A 16,567-nucleotide genomic window follows, 5' to 3' on the forward strand; every position below is an offset into this window, starting at 1 on the left:
GTCAGAACCGTGGGTGTAGGGGTGTGGGGTGACCCCGAGAAGTCCTCAGACGCTCAGGAGTGCCCTGTGGTGCTCCTCGAGCACAGAACCTGATTAAGCCAGAAGTGTGGGCGTGGGCGGGGGTGGGGTGCAACCCTGGGCAGCTTCCTGAAGGTCCCTCCGGGCCTCCCAGGCCTGGCAGTAGCCCAAGCATATTGTCCTGGCCTCGGTTCAGCCAGCCTGGCTGAGTCAGCAGTCAGAGGGGCCGAGCAAACGCTCTGCCCGACATTGGAGGACCCGGAAACGGGTGTCCCAAAGCGGCCCCGGTTCTGGGTTTCGCCGAGGCGCTTAGACTGCAGCATGTCAGAACTTTGACGTCTAGGATTTAGAATGCGGCCGGGGGAGCGCATTTATTGCGTCTTGTATCGAACAAGCATTTGTCAAGGGTCTACTGGTGGGAGTGGGGGTAATAAATTATACATCACAGCCCTCGGGGAGCGTACATCCTGGAATGGAGGCAGAACACAATCAAAAAGTAGGTACTGTCGAGCGCAGGCAGTGAAAGCGTGAACCGAGTGATTTGGGTACACAGAGCTTCTGCTGGGAGAAATCCCGGAAGGCTTTCCAGAGGAGGTGACGTTGGGGCTGAGCCTTCCTAAGTGAGCTACATGCTGGTGGTTGATGGTCACTGGTGAGGGAAGTAGAGCATTCCCGAATGGCCTCTGCGTTTATCAAATGTGTTTTGAGAGTTCACCGTGTGCCAGGCCTGGGAATGCTGTGGACGCAACGATGAGGGGCGCAGACCGGGCCCTGCTGGTCCTGTGCTGGCAGTGGGGTGATAGAGCGAGGCTCTAAACAAGCAAGCCGGTGTCTATGAGAAAAGCCTGGTGCCGTGGGAAACGCTGACGGAGCACCCAGTGCTGGAAGGGGGGCCTCACGAGCGCCCCGGGCTTCCGGGGTAGCCACCCTCTGCCTGTTCCAGCCACGGTGCACCTGCTCGCTGCTGTCCAGTATCTGTCCCGCCCTCCGCATTGCCAGCCCCGCTGCAGGGCCCCATGCCACCCCTCCCCCTGGGCAGGCAGTATCGGGGTGCAAGTGTGCCGTGCGTCTTTGTAAGGGTGATCGTGGTTTGCGTCAGACCGGACGTGTAACAATTCTCCCGTGCTCTCGAGGCTCTGCCGTGGTTCCTGTTATGGTGTGGCCCAAATGGAACCAGGCCTCTTGGGGGCACCTTGCCCTGAGCTGGAATTGGCTCACCCAGGTGACGAGGGGGCAGGGGGCACACCTGCCTCCTAAGGCCCCAAGGAGCGATGCTATGGGTTTTCCTTAGAGCACCGAGCAGGCAGGTTGCGCACCACACCAGGTGGCAGCCTCCCCTGAAAACCCATGCAGGCCACCTTGCACTTTTCCAGCTTGCATTTCTCTCTTCCTTTTTTTTTTTTTTTTTTTTTAGATTTATTTATTTTATTTGAAACTCAAAGTGATGGAGGCAGGGAGGGAGAGAGAGAGAGAGGGAGAGATCTTCCACCTGCTGGTTCACTCCCTAGATGGTCTTAATGGCCAGAGCTGAGCTGGGCACCAGAGCTGCTTCTGGGTCTCCCACGCAGGTGCAGGGGCCCAAGGACTTGTGCCATCTTCCACTGCTTTCTCAGGCTATAGCAGAGAGCTGGATCAGAAGTGGAGCAGCCGGGACTCGAACTGGCGCCCATATGGGATGGCAGCCCTGCAGGTGGCGGCTTCAGCTGTTGTGCCACAGCGCTGGCCCCCAGTATCTCTCTTCTTTTTGGGAGTACCCAGGTCTCTTCTTTCTGTTCCCTTCAGCCCTGTCCATCCCCCACCGGCTCCCCACACAGCTCCCTGGATCTCCCTGGATCTCCCTGGATCTCCATCCCCGCCTCTGGAGAGGCAGGTCTCAAAAGGGGGCGACTTGGCTCCCCAGTCCCATCTCTGGGGACACCGGGCAGCGTCTGGAGACATTTTGTGGTCGTCACGCCTTGGGGAGGCTCCTGGCGTTTCTGGGTAGAGGCCATAGGGCCGCGCGAGGCGCAGGGCAGCTCCCCGCGATATCACCCCATCTAGAAGGCGCACGCCTTTCCCAGAGGTCACCGCCCTCTGGGGTTTGCTGGCTGCATGTCCCCTGTCAGGATGTCAGTGGGGAAGAGGTGCAAGTCGGGGCTCTGGGGACCAGCGAGCCCCTTCCCTGTGCCGGAGAGAGGGGTCCACCTGGGTCCCGTCGGGCTGGCGGCTGTGAGGGCCGTGTCCAGCACGCATGCACCGCGCACACGGAGGCCTGCAGTCTGGCGTGGGGTGTGCCCTCGAGGCCGCGGGGCCGGCTGCGTGTTTGAGTTGGACGGGCCTGAGGGCGCGTGCGGCCGCAGACCCGGGGCGGGACCTGGCTTCTATCAATAAAGCCCGGGCCCGGCTCCAGGCTCATTCGCCTTTTCTGAAAGGCTCGTTTGTGCTGGGTTCCGCCTGGATCTGACCCGGGCTGAAGCTCAGGACGGAGCTCTCTCTCCCCGTGGTGTGTCGCCCTGCGTGCGGGGGCTGGGGCGGGGCCTGGGCACGACCAGCAGTTAGGAGGCCTCAACTGGCTGAGAGTTCTCGCTGCTCCTTAAGGCAAAGGGAAGCATTGATTTTCTTCCATCCGGAGAGAACCACTGCTCGTTAGCGTTTTTCTATGTCCTTCCGGTATATTCATACATTTTTCAAAACATGGTTGAGATCACCCCGTAGATAAGCATTTGGCTTCAGCCTTTCAAAGAATTCCAGAGTTCTGACTGTCTTCTGCCAGCCAGCGGGAGGCGGGGCTGGAACGGGAGGCGGGGCTGGAACGGGAGCCCGCACCACGGGGCGCCTAGGCTGGTGTCATGGTGGCTGTGGAGCCGCCCCGTGGAGATCTGTGGCGTCTGCCGCTTCCTTGGGCACCAGCCATGCGACCCTCAAGTCTGCCCAGAGCCTTGTTGCACGGCAGCCTGTCTGCTGAACACCGTGGCTGTCGGCCTAGGGCCCAGCCGGCCGAGGGTCCTTTATCTGAGGGTTTGCCCCCAGTTCGGCTGGTCTCAGGAGCGCTCTCATCATGTTGTCCCCAGGGGGAACGCCCTCGGGGGCTGCCCAGTGGCTCCACACTGAGTGGGACTGCCAATGGGTTCCTCCTCTGGGGAAGCGATCCCAGGAGAGGCATTCGGCCTTGACCCCACTGTTGATCCTCATTGGCTGGGGCCGGGGTCCTGGCAGCCCCGTGCCCCGGCCTGCGTTGGCACTTTTTGCGTTACGTGGACTGTGCAGATTATCAGAGAGGAACCATAAGCACCCTCTTCCTTTGAAACAGCCGGGGCTCCAGTCTTCCACCCAGCAGCCCCTTCTCCCCCTCCTCCTGGCCCTCCTCCTGGGCGGGAGGAGTCACAAGTCCGGCCCCCTGGACCTCCCACAGTCATTCCCAAACCCCACTCCAGCTCTCGCCGGACGCAGGGTTCTGGTCATATCCGTGTCCCACCTGTGCTCTTATTTACCTAGTCGTTCTCTTTAAATAGACTCGCTTTATTAAACTTGGATCAGCTTAAGTTAGAGGAAATATTGCCACGGCCCTGAATCCCCGGTTAGAAACACTTAGCGCGTTTCTCCCGGCACCCGTTCGCTGCACGTTTCAGCTCTAGAGGTAACAGGGAAGTGTGTGTGAGGACTGCCACCTCGTCCCACACGTGTGACTGGGCCAGGTGCCCTCTGGAGTCCTCTCCGGTGTCGTCAGTGGGACGCGCTGCTGTCCCTGGCTCTCCGGCGCCTGGGCCACCAGGACACTGCGAGTCGTGGCTGTGGCGGGGAGGAGAGCCCAGCCATCCTTGCCGATCCCAAGGCGCCCTTCTATGGGGGAGAGGGGGCTGTGGAATAGGGCAGTGACAGTGACACCTCATGTGCACATGTATATACATGTGGGTGTGTGGGTGTGTGTGCACACATTGTACATGTGTGTACATGCACATATGTGTGTCTGTGCACACTGCACATTGTGTACATGTGTACATGTGTGTGCACATATATGTACACGTGGGTTGCCTGTGTGCATGCGTGTGCACATTGTGTGTGTGTGCGCGCATGTGTGCACGCACAGAGCAAGGGCCTCGAAAGCTCTCAGCAAACTGTTGGAAGAGATTTCGCCCCGAGCAGCAGTGAGCATGGAAGCGGGACAGGGAGCCGCGCAGCTTTGCTGTTTGCAGCTGTGCGGGTGCGTGAGCAGGGCTTTCCCGTGTTTCTAATATAACATTTTTAAAAAGGCAATAAATGTCTTCTTAAGAAAGAACGCTGGCCTGGGTGACTGCCGAGCTCAGCTGTAATCCAGGCTGGGACCCAGGACAAGTCTCCTGGTTTCTCCAATGAGCACTGGGCGGCCGGGGGACGGGCCAGGCCGTCTCGGAGACCTCCAGTGTCTTCCGAATGAACTTAGATCCGGATCACCACGCGGAACCCTTGGTGGCTCTGCCAACGCTGCGAGACACTGGAGAGCTGAGTTACCGTCCTGGACGCAAAGCCAGGGCTCTGTGACTGGTGGCGTGAGTAGCCTTGTCTGCTATGACCCCCTCCCAGCACTGAAGCCCAAGTCACTTCTCGTCTGTGGATGACCTCTCCCGGCTCCCTGAAGGGAAAAATGGCTTCCCAGGCCTCCAAGGATCAGCCCTGTCCGGTGGCTACAGGTCCTGCCACCTCTCTGCCCTCCCCGCCAGCACCCACAGGCGCACCCCACCTCTGCCATTCCTTAGCACGGCTCTGCTGGCGTCTGGCGTTAACCCTGGGCAGCAGCACAGCAGTGATGACTCAGCTGGCGTGCAGTTCCAAGTTTCCTGGCTCCAGCCCTGTGCCCCCTCCCACAGACTCGCCACTGTCTCGGTTACACTGGGATCTGCCTTCCAGGCCCCAGAGGAAGCCTGTATCTGTGGCCTATTCTGCCCGCCCCGCTCTCAGCTCTCAGCCCTCAGCCCTCAGCCCAACCACCGCGTGTTGAACCCAGGACTACCACAAGGGGGAGCAAGGGAGCAGGAAGGGAAGAAGCTAAAAGGCGAGAACCTTGGGGGTGAGAGCCAGAGACGCCTCTCAGGAGGTGCCAGGAGCTGCCTGTCTTCCGGAAGGCTCCATCAATGTGTATCAGATTGAATTGGCATTAATAACAGCAGCTGACATTGGTTGAGGCACACCTTGTTTACAGGTGTTGGAATTTTTTATAGTTGTGGATTTGCCCATTTCTCCTTATAGCTTGATATTCCTGGTTGTTTTAATTTTTTTTCTGATACTCTATTTTTTTTTAAAGGTTTATTTATTTATTTGAAAGTCAGAGTTGCAGAGAGAGAGAGGTCTTCCATCCACTGGTTCACTCCCCAGATGACCGCAACAGCCAGAGCTGCACCAGTCCAAAGCCAGGAGCCAGGAGCTTCATCAGGGTCTCCCATGGGTGCAGGGATCCAAGGACTTGGGCCATCTTCCACTGCTTTCCCAGGCCATAGCAGGGAGCTGGTTCAGAAGTGGAGCAGCTGGGACTCGAACCGGGGCCCATATGGAATGTCAGCACTGCAGGAGGCGGCTTTACCTGCTGTGCCTCAGCCGCTGGCCCTGTGAAGCTCCATTGTTTTAAGATTATTATGTCTCTTGATTAATTGGTCCCTTTACTATTATGAAATAACCTTTTTTCTCCCTGGTAATGTACTTTGCTCTGAGATCTATTTTATTTAATTAACAGCCACGGCAGCTTTTTTTCTAATTCATTTTATTTATTTTTATTTTATTCAAAAGGCAGAGAGACAGAGAGGGACCTTCCATGTGCTGGTTTACTCCCCAGATACCTGCAAATAGCCAGGACTGGGTCAGGACGAAGCCAGGAGCTCTGTCCCGGTCTCCCACGTGGGTGGAGCCAGGCATCCTCCACGGGAGGCTGGGGGCCCGGGCAGTGGCTGAAACCATAGCACCACGTGCCCACCCCTGCCGCTTTCCTCCCTCACCGATAGTTTGTACTCCTGATCCACCCTTTTATCGTTAGGCTGTTTGCTTTTTTGTGTTTAAAGGTCATTTCTTGCAGGAGCCATAGTTGAATCTTTTTTAAAAAATCCAATCAGACCCATTCTATTCTTTAATTGTATTTAGATCACTTGCATTTAAGGTGATCATTGATAACAGCTTGGTCTTAAGTCTATCTTGCTGTTTTCTATTTGCATTCCATCTGGTGTGTGTTCTCTCTTCTTTTGGATTAGTTGAAAGTACCTTATCATTTAATTTTATCTAATCTGTGGCCCACAATCTTTAACCCTTGGCTATTTCAGTGGATGCCTTGGGGTTTATAGTGTACATCTTTAGCTTAGCATGGTCTGCCTAGTGAGTATGAAACCTTATAATAGCATATTTCTTTTTTTTAATATTATTTGAAAGGTAGAGTGAAAGAACCTGCTGGTTCACCCCCTCAAATAACTGCAATGGCGAGGGCTGGGCCAGGCCAAGCTCAGGAGCCAGGAGCCAGGAACACCATCTGGGTGTCGCACGTGGGTGGCAGGGGCCCATTACTTGGGCTATCTTGTGCTTTCCAAGTCACGTTAGAAGGGAGCCGGGCTGGAAGTGGAGCAGCCAGGACTGGAAGCAGCGCTCCCACGTGGGTGCTGGCGCTGCAGCCGGTGGCTCACCCGGCTGTGCCGCGGTGCCGCCCCTGGACTGCAGCGATGTGGCTGTGACGAGCTTGCTGGGATTTCCTTCGTGTTTCTTGAGCCTGGGGTTCATTGAACCTCCTGCATCCGTAAGTTTCTGGCTTTGAATAAAATTGGAAAACTTTCAGGCTTTATTTCGTTTTATTTGAAAGGCAGAGAGAGAGAGAGTGGCAGACAAAGAGATCTTTCATCCTCTGGTTCACTCCCCAAATGCCTGCAACAGCCAGGGAACCAGGAGCCCAGAACTCTATCCAGGTCTCCCAGGTGGGTGGCAGAAGCCCGAGTCCTTGAGCCATTGCCTGCTGCCTCCTGGGGTGCACATGAGCAGGAAGCCGGATCAGAAGCAGAGGAACCAGGCGCTCCAGTGTGGGGTGCCGCTGCCCCAAGTGGCAACTCGAACTGCTGGCCAAGCACCTGCCCCTGCCCACATACTTTGTGTGCGCGCGCGCTCTCTCTCTCTCTCTCTCTCAATATAAAAGGCTTCTTGAGGTGCCTCCCCCCGAGTTTACTGTCCTGTTCATGTAAAAAATATTCCCTTTTCTAGGTCTTCAAACTCACTAATCTGGCCCTGCCTAGTCTGCCTTAATCTCACTGGTCTGTTTCTCACCCGAGACTTCGTAGATGGCCGTCTCCACAAGTTTGGTTTGGATCTTCCACGTCTCTAAGATTTTGAGTAAATAGAAATCACTTATAATACCTCTTTTTGCTAATTCTAACCCCTGTCAATCATGGGTTGGTTCCATTTGATTTTCTCCTTGCTAAGGGTCCTCTTTGCCTGCGTCTGTGCATGTCAGGTCGTTCCTGACTGGGTGCCAGACGTGGCAAACTTTACCCCGGTAGGTGCTGGGTACTGTGCGTTCCTGTAACTTGCTCGGCTTCCGTCAGTGGCTCTGTTAAGTTACCTGGAAATGCTGTGGTCCTTTGGGTCTGGTCTTTAAGATCTGCTGGACCGGTGGCAGCAGTGCTCCCCCTGCTGGACCCAGTCCCCCAGTGCACTCAGCCAGTGCCTAAGGAATCCCCAGCGTTTCTCTCCCTCCTCCTGGGACAGGGACTCTGCTCCAGCTGGGGTGGGGGCAGCCACTGTCACCTCTAGTCCTCCGTGTTCTTTCCCTCTCCTGTGATCACTTCCTCACGCACATCCACAGGTCGGTCTGTGGCTCTGCCGCCTCGGGCTGCCTAGAACCTCAGCAGTGTCTGCTCAGCTCCGGGGCGTTGTCCAGGCTCCCATCAGGCCCCCCTCGCCCCACAGCCTGGACTGGCAGGACCGTGAGCTGGGGGTCATCACAGAGACGGCTTCCTCAGCTTCTCAGTCTCCCTCACTGCTCACATCCAGTAGTTTGCAAATCATTCTTGCACAAGCCGCGTCCACTTTCTCACTGTTCAAGTCAGGAGAAAGTATCTGGGTCCTGCTGCCTCCGTCTTTGCTGGACGCACGAGTGTCCCAGGCACTGGTTCTCACCAAGAGCACTGGGTCATGTGGTGCCCTTTTAGGAGTTAGGTGAACACCTTGAGAGCAGGGACCCTGTCTCCTACGCCGTGTTCCTCACCTAACAGGTATTCAATAAATCCTTGGTTTCGTTTGTCTTTGAACTTGGGCTTTTGCAGTTTGTCATACATTCAAAATCCCAGCTCTCCTGCTTTCTGCCTTTGGGACCCTTGGGGAGCACTTACCTTCCCTTAGCTATTGGACGCCGACGCCAGGGCGGTGGGTGTGGCAATTGCATAAAGCACTCATACGCTCCGCAGTGCCTGGCCCTTGCCTAGCTTGTTCACCGCTGTGTCCCCCCACTGACCACAAGGAACGTCAGACCAGGGCTGGCACATCACATGCACTTGTTGCTTCCCCTGCCCCACAATGCTTCCTCGCACGGCTGCAGCCATCCGTACATGTACACGTGGTACCCACAAGGTAACCAAGGCTGTGGTTTGACTGCTCGCGTGATCCTGAAACACTGTCCCAGACTGGGACCTCACGTGCCTCTCTGTCCAGATCGGGGCTGGGGACCTGCTTTCTGCCAGGGGCCATTTGCTTCTTTATAACACCATTCGCTGGCCATACAAAATGATCAGCTTAACAATGAGCCCGCTGTAGACTTACTGAATTTCAAGTCCTGCATGTGGTTGCCTTGGCAGGGCCAATGATTCTACAGGTCTTGTGTGGCCCATGGGCCATGTGTTCCCCACCCCTGGTCCAGGTAGTCCCAGGTGTAGAATGGTCACCACTGTACCCAGTCCTGTGGCTGCTGACAGCCCCTGTCTGTCCATGTCCCCAGCTCTGTAACCTGGCTGTGGATAACTCGCTGTACTTATGATCCAGTAGCCAGTCGGTGTTGGCTCTGTGTCCTGTCCCACTCCTGTCCGAGAGGAGACTTGAAGCTCCGCTGTCTGAGGCGTGAACCTCAATCCCTCCCTCCCTGGGGCAGGTTTGGAGGTGGGAGAGCCGAGTGCCCCAGACTCTGCCTGTCCCCTCAGCTTGCACGTCTAGGACTTCTAGTCTGACTCCCCTGCTTGGTATGGAGCGGATGACCTCTCCCGTGCCAGCCTGCCCCACTCTGCCCCTGTGGAAGGAGGGAGGAGCCCTGCCCTGTCCCACTCTGCTTTTCCCTGGATGCCCTGCCCCTGGCTCCTTCACAGAGTCCCTGCTGCTCTCTAAAGTCAGGAGGGCTGGCCAAGGACGTCAGCGATGCCTGTGGACCAGACAGAAGCCGCCCGGGGCCCCTTGGACCAGCTGCTGGGCCACTGCACTTGAACTTGGTTCTGATGGGGTGAAGCAGACACTTCCCGCCAGGGTGCACCTGGGATCCTGGCCCCAGGGAGGGACAGGGCTCTGCTGCCTGCTTTTCTGCAGCCCCTGAAGCCCTGGAGGCGTGACCCCATGCTCCTCAGTGCCCCTAGAGGCAGTGGGCCCCTTGGAATGACTGCTTTGCACTTTTTGGGTCTCACATTTAAGATCTGCTGGGCAGCGTGGCAGCAGTGCTGTGCCCGGGGCTGCTGATGTCCCACCGCCGACTTGAGGCTCTGCCATGGGGGGCACTGGCCTCCCTCTGGGCACCGTGCAGAGTGGTTCACGTCTCATGCTGGTAGCCACGCTGCCCTGGGCACAGGAGGGGGAGGGGTGCTGATCAGAAACATCTGTTTTCTGTCTCGCTGAAGGGGGACAGTGAGAAGGCGAGAGCCCTGGGCCTGCTCAGACTCTGCCTCCCCGCGGCCTCTCCACTTGCTGTGGCTGACCTGGCTGGCTGAACTTGAGTGTTTTTAAGCATCAGAGCCCTAGGGGCTGGCGCTGTGGCACAGTGGGTAAAAGCTCCAGCCTGCAGCGTCGGCATCCCATATGGGTGCTGGTTCGAGTCCTGGCTGCTGCTCTACTGCTGTGGGGAAAGCCGTAGAAGATGGCCCAAGTGCTTGGGCCCCTGCACCCTCATGGGAGACCCAGAAGAAGTTCCTGGCTTCAGATCAGCTCAGCTCTGGCCGTTGCGGTCATTTGGGGAGTGAACCAGCAGAATGGAAGACCTCTCTCTCTGGCTCTACCTCTCTCTATAACTCTTTCAAATAAATAATTCTAGAAAAAAAATTAGGGCCCGCATTGTGCCAGATGTTAGCGTGGTAGCCAGGTGGGACAGCTGCAGCCAGCACCCCGAGGTGCTGAGTCCCATGTGAGCGGCAGTGCAGTTGGTGGGAGGGAGCCTCTTGGCCCTCACAGCAGGAACTCATCCGAGGGACCCTGAGCTGTGCTGTGCACGGGGCACATGCAGGTGATGTTCCTAGCATCCAAGCCCTAGGGGATCTCTGGCAGAAGGGGCTGAGGGCGGGAAATACGTGTCAGGAAGGAGGGTGCTTCCAGGGAGGGTCTGGACAGGCAGCTAGCACAGCAGGAGCAAAACCACGGAGGGACTGACTGGTGGCTTCTGGAAGTGGGCGTGGCATTTGTGCAGGGGGCGGGGGGGGGGGGGACAAGGCAGGGCTTGGTTGCAGCCAAAGCTGTGTACACTAGGGCAGGGCACGTGGCATGGAGAGCCCGCATGGCCCTATGGGAGACTTTGGAACATGGGGTGGTCACTGGGGGAGGGACAGCAGTTGTACTGGCAAGCTGGACGTGGGGACCCTGTGCGTGACGTCCGATCCTGCCATGTCCCCGGCTGGGCAGATGAAGCACTCACGCTCAGTGTGCTGCCGGCCCCCTGCAGCGTTGTGAGGAGTGAGGTGCACAGAGCTCAGTGGTTGCTTATAACGATTTATTTACTTATTTGAAAGGCGGTTACAGAGAAGCAGAGAGACAGAGGTCTTCCATCCACTGGTTCACTCCCCAAATGGCCACAACAGCTGGAGCTGTGCCAATCCAAAGCCAGGAGCCAGGAGCTTCTTCCAGGTCTCCTGTGTGAGGGCAGGGGCCAAGGCTTTGGGCAATCTTCCACTGCTTTGCCAGGCCATAGCGGAGAGCTGGATCAGAAGTGGAGCAGCCGGGACTAGAACCGGCACCCATATGGGATGCTGCCATAGCACCAGCCCCAGAGCTCAGTGATTCTAATGTAGCTCCAGTTCGATGCCATTTGCATAGACTGTGCATTTTGGGAAGGCAGGATGTGGGCTTTCCAGGGGAAAGGCTCAGTAAATGCGTGTTAAGTGAATGGATGCAAGCAAGCACAAGCAACCTGGGCTGATGCACACTCACTATTTGATAGCTGTTTGTTGAAATCTGAATTGAAGGATTAATGAAAGGGAGACACCATGCTCAGATCTTGGTCTTAGAAGGGTAACTGTGGCAACCCCAGGGGGTGTGGAGTTTGGGGGAGGCAGAGACAGGCACCAGGGGAACTCCTAGGAGGCTGCGCAATAACCCAGGCTAATGGCCTTCATGAGGACAGGAAATGCAGATGAGGAAGGGCAGTGGGGGTGGGGCAGGGAATAAAGGGTCAATTTTAAGCCCGTGGAGAGTGAGGCTCCTTTGGGTGTGTGTGGGGGGATGGTATTCAGTGAGCTGCTGCAGGCACCCATCTGGAGCTCCCGGGAAGGGGGGGAGATAGGGTCATGAGCCGTGAGTGTGGCAGGTGTGGTTCACACCACCAGCAGAGGTGAGACGAAGCCCCCAGGAGGAGAAAGACACCGTGAGAGCCAGAGAAAGACGGGCATTGGCAAACTGAGAATGTGGATTCACCTTGTTCAGGCTGGGCCACAATTTCAGGGGGGGGTGGTGATTGTGAGGCCGCAGCAAGCGCAGGACTGGGGGTCTGAAGTCGGACCTAGCTGGGTGGACAGCTCCCTCATGAACTGACCTGCAGGACTAAGGGTAAGTGACCCAACTTGCCCTGTCCTCCTCTCCCACTCTGTCGAACAGAGGCGAGCACTGTACCTTCCCCCTCGGTTGTAGGAGTGAAGTGAGATGATGGACCTCAAGTTAGCATGCATAGCACCTGCACCTGCTGGCAATTAAAGGGGACTGGCTCTCACCGGGCGTCCAGCCTCTGTGTGTATGAGAGATCAGGAGGCCCCAAGGCTGATCAACACCGCTCAACTGGACCAAGAACCCCGAGATCAGCGTTGTCCCAGATACCCTGTCGAGCTAGAGTTGGAGCTGGGACTAAAATATCAGTTCCTGGCTTCTGCTCTTGTAGCACAGCTTTTCTGGAACACACAGAAGAACCGCAGGGTGGCTCTAACAAGGGGATCTGGCCGCATGCAAAGACTGCACTTGAAAAGGGAAGGAAGTTTAAAATAGTGTCTTTCGTCATCTGACGCTGAGAGAGGAAAGTGGCCCGTCCATCCTTTCGGGGGAGACAGTTCTGAGCCCCAGTGCGGTGCCTTGGGTTTACAAGCCTTAGGTCTAGTCTCCTCTCCCTGGGCCCAGGGACAAGACCGGCCAGAGCCCATTCTTCATGTGACCACCTAGGAGAGGCTTAAAAGGAGACTGTGTGGGCTTTCCACGCCTCCACCCCCTTACCAGGCCAATCAATAGCTCTGCTATTGGCGATTCACAGGGTGGAGCCTCGCAGAGTCCAGCCATCCTCCTTTGAGACCCTGCGGCTTCCATCTAGAATTTTCTCCTGGACACTGCGCGACTGTTGCAGCGTCCATGATCTTTGCAGACTTTATTGGGGCCCAGGGCCCCTGCAGCCCAGTCCCCACTTTTCTGCCTTCTTACTCTTCCAAGCCTAGGTTCATTGGCAGGTGGGATTGGGGAGCAGGGGGTGGTCCACAGGCTTTGAAACAAGCTGCGATGGAGCAAGTGACTTCCCAGTTTCTTCACCTGTAAAATAGCGTGATGCCTGCTGTCTCGGGTCAGGTTTTCGGGATGTCTGGCGTGGCGAGCAGCAGCACTCTCGAAGAACACAGTGTCACGGAGAGAGTCCCTAACTCGGCTCTGGCCCCAGAGGAGCTCCTGCTGAGTCCTGGGTGCCTGGGACAGGCTGTTATTAGCCGGGTGTGGGGACTGCACATTTTCCATGGGAAGCGCTGTGGTTGCCTTACTGAGCTCATGCCAAGGACACAGTGTGGTCTAGAGAACCTGGGGCCTGCTTTTGTCTTGAGTATTGGATTCTCACTGAGCAAGGAGGTTCTTTCTGGAAGGCAGCAGGCATTTCTTTGCTGGCTGTGTGAAGCAGATGGGCCATTACTGATGCCCTGGGGGTGCCAGGGGACCTCCCCACCCCTGCAACATTCTTCATGCCAGCTCCCTCTGCTGAGCTACTGTCTTTGATATACCCACTTAAAGATTGTTCCAGAAGAATCCAGAACCTGCCTTCAACCCCGCTCATGTAGCTCTTCCCCCTAAAACACCCTGTGGCTCCCTGGGCCCCCACCCCTAGCTGCTGAACCCCCAATCCTCCTGCCAGAGGAGGCAGCTGCCTGTTCTCCTGTGCCGAGGGCGGCGGCGGCTGGGGCGCTGGCTCCCAGCTCGCTCACATCTGCGTCTGCCAGCCGCTTGCAGGAGAAAGACCGTGTGGGAGGATGGAGCCAAAGTGGGCTGCATTTGGAAACCCTCCTGCACGGTGAGAGATCTGGCGAGGGTGGATGAGGGAGGGGTTCCTCGCAGGAGTAACCAGAACTGCAGATGGGGCCGGCAGCTGGGCGTCTGGGGGCTGAGGGGAGCCTCCACCCTGATTGTCCTTCCCCTTCCCCCAGAGCCGGGGGTGGGGGGAGCCACACAGGCTGGGAGAGTCCTGATCACCCCACCTGCACTTTGCAGGGTGCTCACGGGCCACAGGCCCACTGCTTCCATGAGCACAGCGCCCCCTAGCGTCTCCAGGCTCTGAAGGCTGTGGCCCAGGAGTAAAGATGACAGAGTGTGCACCAAACAGTGTCATCCCTGCGTGGCTGAGAACCAGGGCCTGGAGTCACACAGACCCCCGTCTGAGGCCCATCTCACAAGTCCTACTCACGACTTCAGCCTTAGATTTTCCATCTATAAAATGGGAATAACTGTTGCTCTCTTGGGGCTGTTGGCAGACCTAAGTGACAGACGGTACTAAACTACTTGGCAGGTACAGTGGTCGCTTAGGCAGTGGCGTGGGTTGCAGGAGTCCTGGGGACCTCACCCTCACTACCTTGAGCGACTCAGCCCTGGAGGAGGGAGGTGTTCCTCGGGCAGTCTGTGGGTGAGCCAGCCTTGATGTTGAGATCTGGCAGGGACCCCTCTTGGCCAGACTGTCAGGGCAATGCACAAATGACCTGGTGGTCTGCAGGCTCCTCCGGTCTGCCCAGGCTTTCCTGGGGCCAAGTTCTGTGGGTGGGCCGGTGGGCGGACCTGCCCAACCCTGCATAACTTTGCATGTGATTTGCATGAGCTTGGGACCACGGTGCAGTTTCTCCTGGCATTTTCAAGTTAAAATAGCGCTGCTTCGCCAAGCAGGCCAGATACGATTTCCTTCTCCAGTTACTTATGGGGGTGGGGCCTGGGAGGAGGGAGGAGGCCAGAGGGCTGATGTCCACCTTGGTCGCATCTTCTAGGGGGTGGGAAGGTGGCACCTGCTGAGGCGAGGTGCATCCTGGCCCTCTCCTTCCCTGTGTTCGTCAGGAGTCGCGGCCCCAGGCAGGTGGGGGCAGGGGCGCGGTGGCAGCCCCGAGGCTTTGAGGAACCTTGCGAGAGGAAGTGGCTTCAGAAGTGCTTGTGCGCGCGCGAAGGGCAGGAAGGCGCAGGGAGGCGGGGGCGAGGGCGCTGGGTGCGGGGCGGAGGGAGGGAGCCGACGCCGGGGCTGAGATGAAACCGCAGAGGCCGAGCCGGGCGCCGAGCCGGGCGCAGAGCGAGGCACCGGAGCCCGGCGCGCGCGCCGACCCGGGGGCTTAGCTGGCGCCGGCGGCGGCTGGGCACGGGACGGCTTGCCCCGCTGGTGCTGCCTGCCCGGGTTGCCGACGGCTCCTGGGAAGGAAGGGTCCCCACCTGCGCGCCCCGCGCCCCAGCCTGGCCCCCGCGCCGTGCGCGCACTCGCGGCCCCATGACCGTGGACCGCAGCATGAGCAGCCTGGACGAGGAGCTAGAAGACTGCTTCTTCACAGCCAAGACCACCTTTTTCAGGAATGTGCAGAGCAGGTCTCCCTCCAAGGTAACCGTGGTGATGGCAGGCAAGAGCCTCCGGTGGGGGTGGGGGGGGCGCCACACTTCTGGGGTCTAGAAGGAACCTCTGCTCCTGGCAGACAGGCACAGCCATGTATTAGGAGAGTGACCCAGCAGTTGCCCTGGGGACGCTCTTGACCTTGGGGGTACAGCCCCGGGTGGTTCCTGGAGCCCTTGGGGCCCTGCTTGCCCCTGCTCCTCTCACATTTCCTGTCCTTAGACCTTTTCAAAATGGCTCGCCAGGGCTGGGGGCTGCGCTCCTGGAGCCACCTGCAAACCCACCTGTGCCTGAGAGGGTCTCAGAGTAAGTGCCCTGGTCACCCCCTCCCCGCTGCCCCCTGCCCGGCTTAGCTAGGGGTACAACACTCAGTCGTTGAATAAGGTAAACACTCATAGGTTGGTACTTCCGTGTTGTAGGTGGCCAGAAACCATCTTAAAGCCTGAACTAGCAGCTTCGCAGAAGTGCGGGGAGTTTGGGCTAAGCCTTCTCCCTCAGCGGCCGTTACGGGGGCTCGGGTGTCCCCAGATAGGGTCACCTGTGTTTCCTGTGTATGCCAGCATCCTGTCCCCCAGCATGCCCTGGTCCCCTGGCCACACTCTCCCAGCTGGCTGCACATGTCTTCTTGATGGGAGCCGTGGTGGAGCTACTGGTTCTGGAGTTTAGGTGTTACATAGAACAGAAGTGAGCTGATGCGCTTCCCAGGTGTGTGGCCCCTCGTTAATTCAGCAGTCCTATAGCAGTTAAATTCAGCAGTCCTATAGCAGTTAGAATAACCAAAACTTCTCCAGGCCCCACTCTGCCGGCTCCCCTATTAATCTTTTGCCTCGCCTGAGGGCCTCGTGCGTGCTGGGGTCTGAGGTCAGGCACCTTGCAGGATGCTGGAGAACCAAGGAGAGGCTGTGATTTTGTGCCTGAAGGAATTGAAAGAGGCCCCTGGAACCGGCACTTGTTTTTCTGGGACACCCCTTTGTGAGGCTGGACAGGGATTCTCCTGGAGGAGTGGGGGCAGGGGTGCGGGGGTCAAGAGTCCCTTCTCTGACCAGCTGGGCCTTATGCTGGACAGTGTGGCCACACACACAGGGTATGTGATTCCCCCCTATCATTTGGGGGTTCTCGCCTCTTGGGTGAGTATCCCCCCACCCCCGGCACTCTACCTCTCACATCCTCAGACCAGTAGTTCCAAGGCTTAGCTACACACAGGGAGCAAACATTGCTGCCCGTGCCCCAGGCCCAGGGAGTCTGAGTTAATTGGCGGAGGGTACAACGTGGGCATCAGGGTCTTGAAAAGCACCCCAGGTGATTGTGATAGGCAGTGGGGGTCTGAGCTGTGGCTCAGAGTTTTGTTGCTCCCTGGGAAGGAAGTGGCTC

General features: G+C 57.6%; 1 protein-coding gene across 5 annotated transcripts in view; it reads left to right on the plus strand.

Annotated features, from left to right (window-relative positions):
* RASSF5 (Ras association domain family member 5) overlaps positions 1 to 16,567 on the plus strand; it is a 64,793-nt gene that overhangs the window by 25,505 nt on the left and 22,721 nt on the right. The window contains exon 1 of one of the 5 annotated variants that reach the window (XM_051821276.3): positions 14,853 to 15,187. The exons of 3 other annotated variants lie outside the window; for them this stretch is intronic. In XM_051821276.3, coding sequence (XP_051677236.2) covers positions 15,080 to 15,187 — 108 coding nt within the window. In that variant the 5' untranslated portion in view covers positions 14,853 to 15,079. Of the gene's footprint in view, positions 1 to 14,852; positions 15,188 to 16,567 lie in introns of those variants that run through there. One more of the 5 variants, XR_016219577.1, reaches the window with a different exon arrangement.

Source organism: Oryctolagus cuniculus, chromosome 13 (genome assembly GCF_051225735.1).
Source record: "Oryctolagus cuniculus isolate XC-2025 breed Fujian yellow rabbit chromosome 13, ASM5122573v1, whole genome shotgun sequence".
Taxonomy (NCBI): Eukaryota; Metazoa; Chordata; class Mammalia; order Lagomorpha; family Leporidae; genus Oryctolagus; species Oryctolagus cuniculus.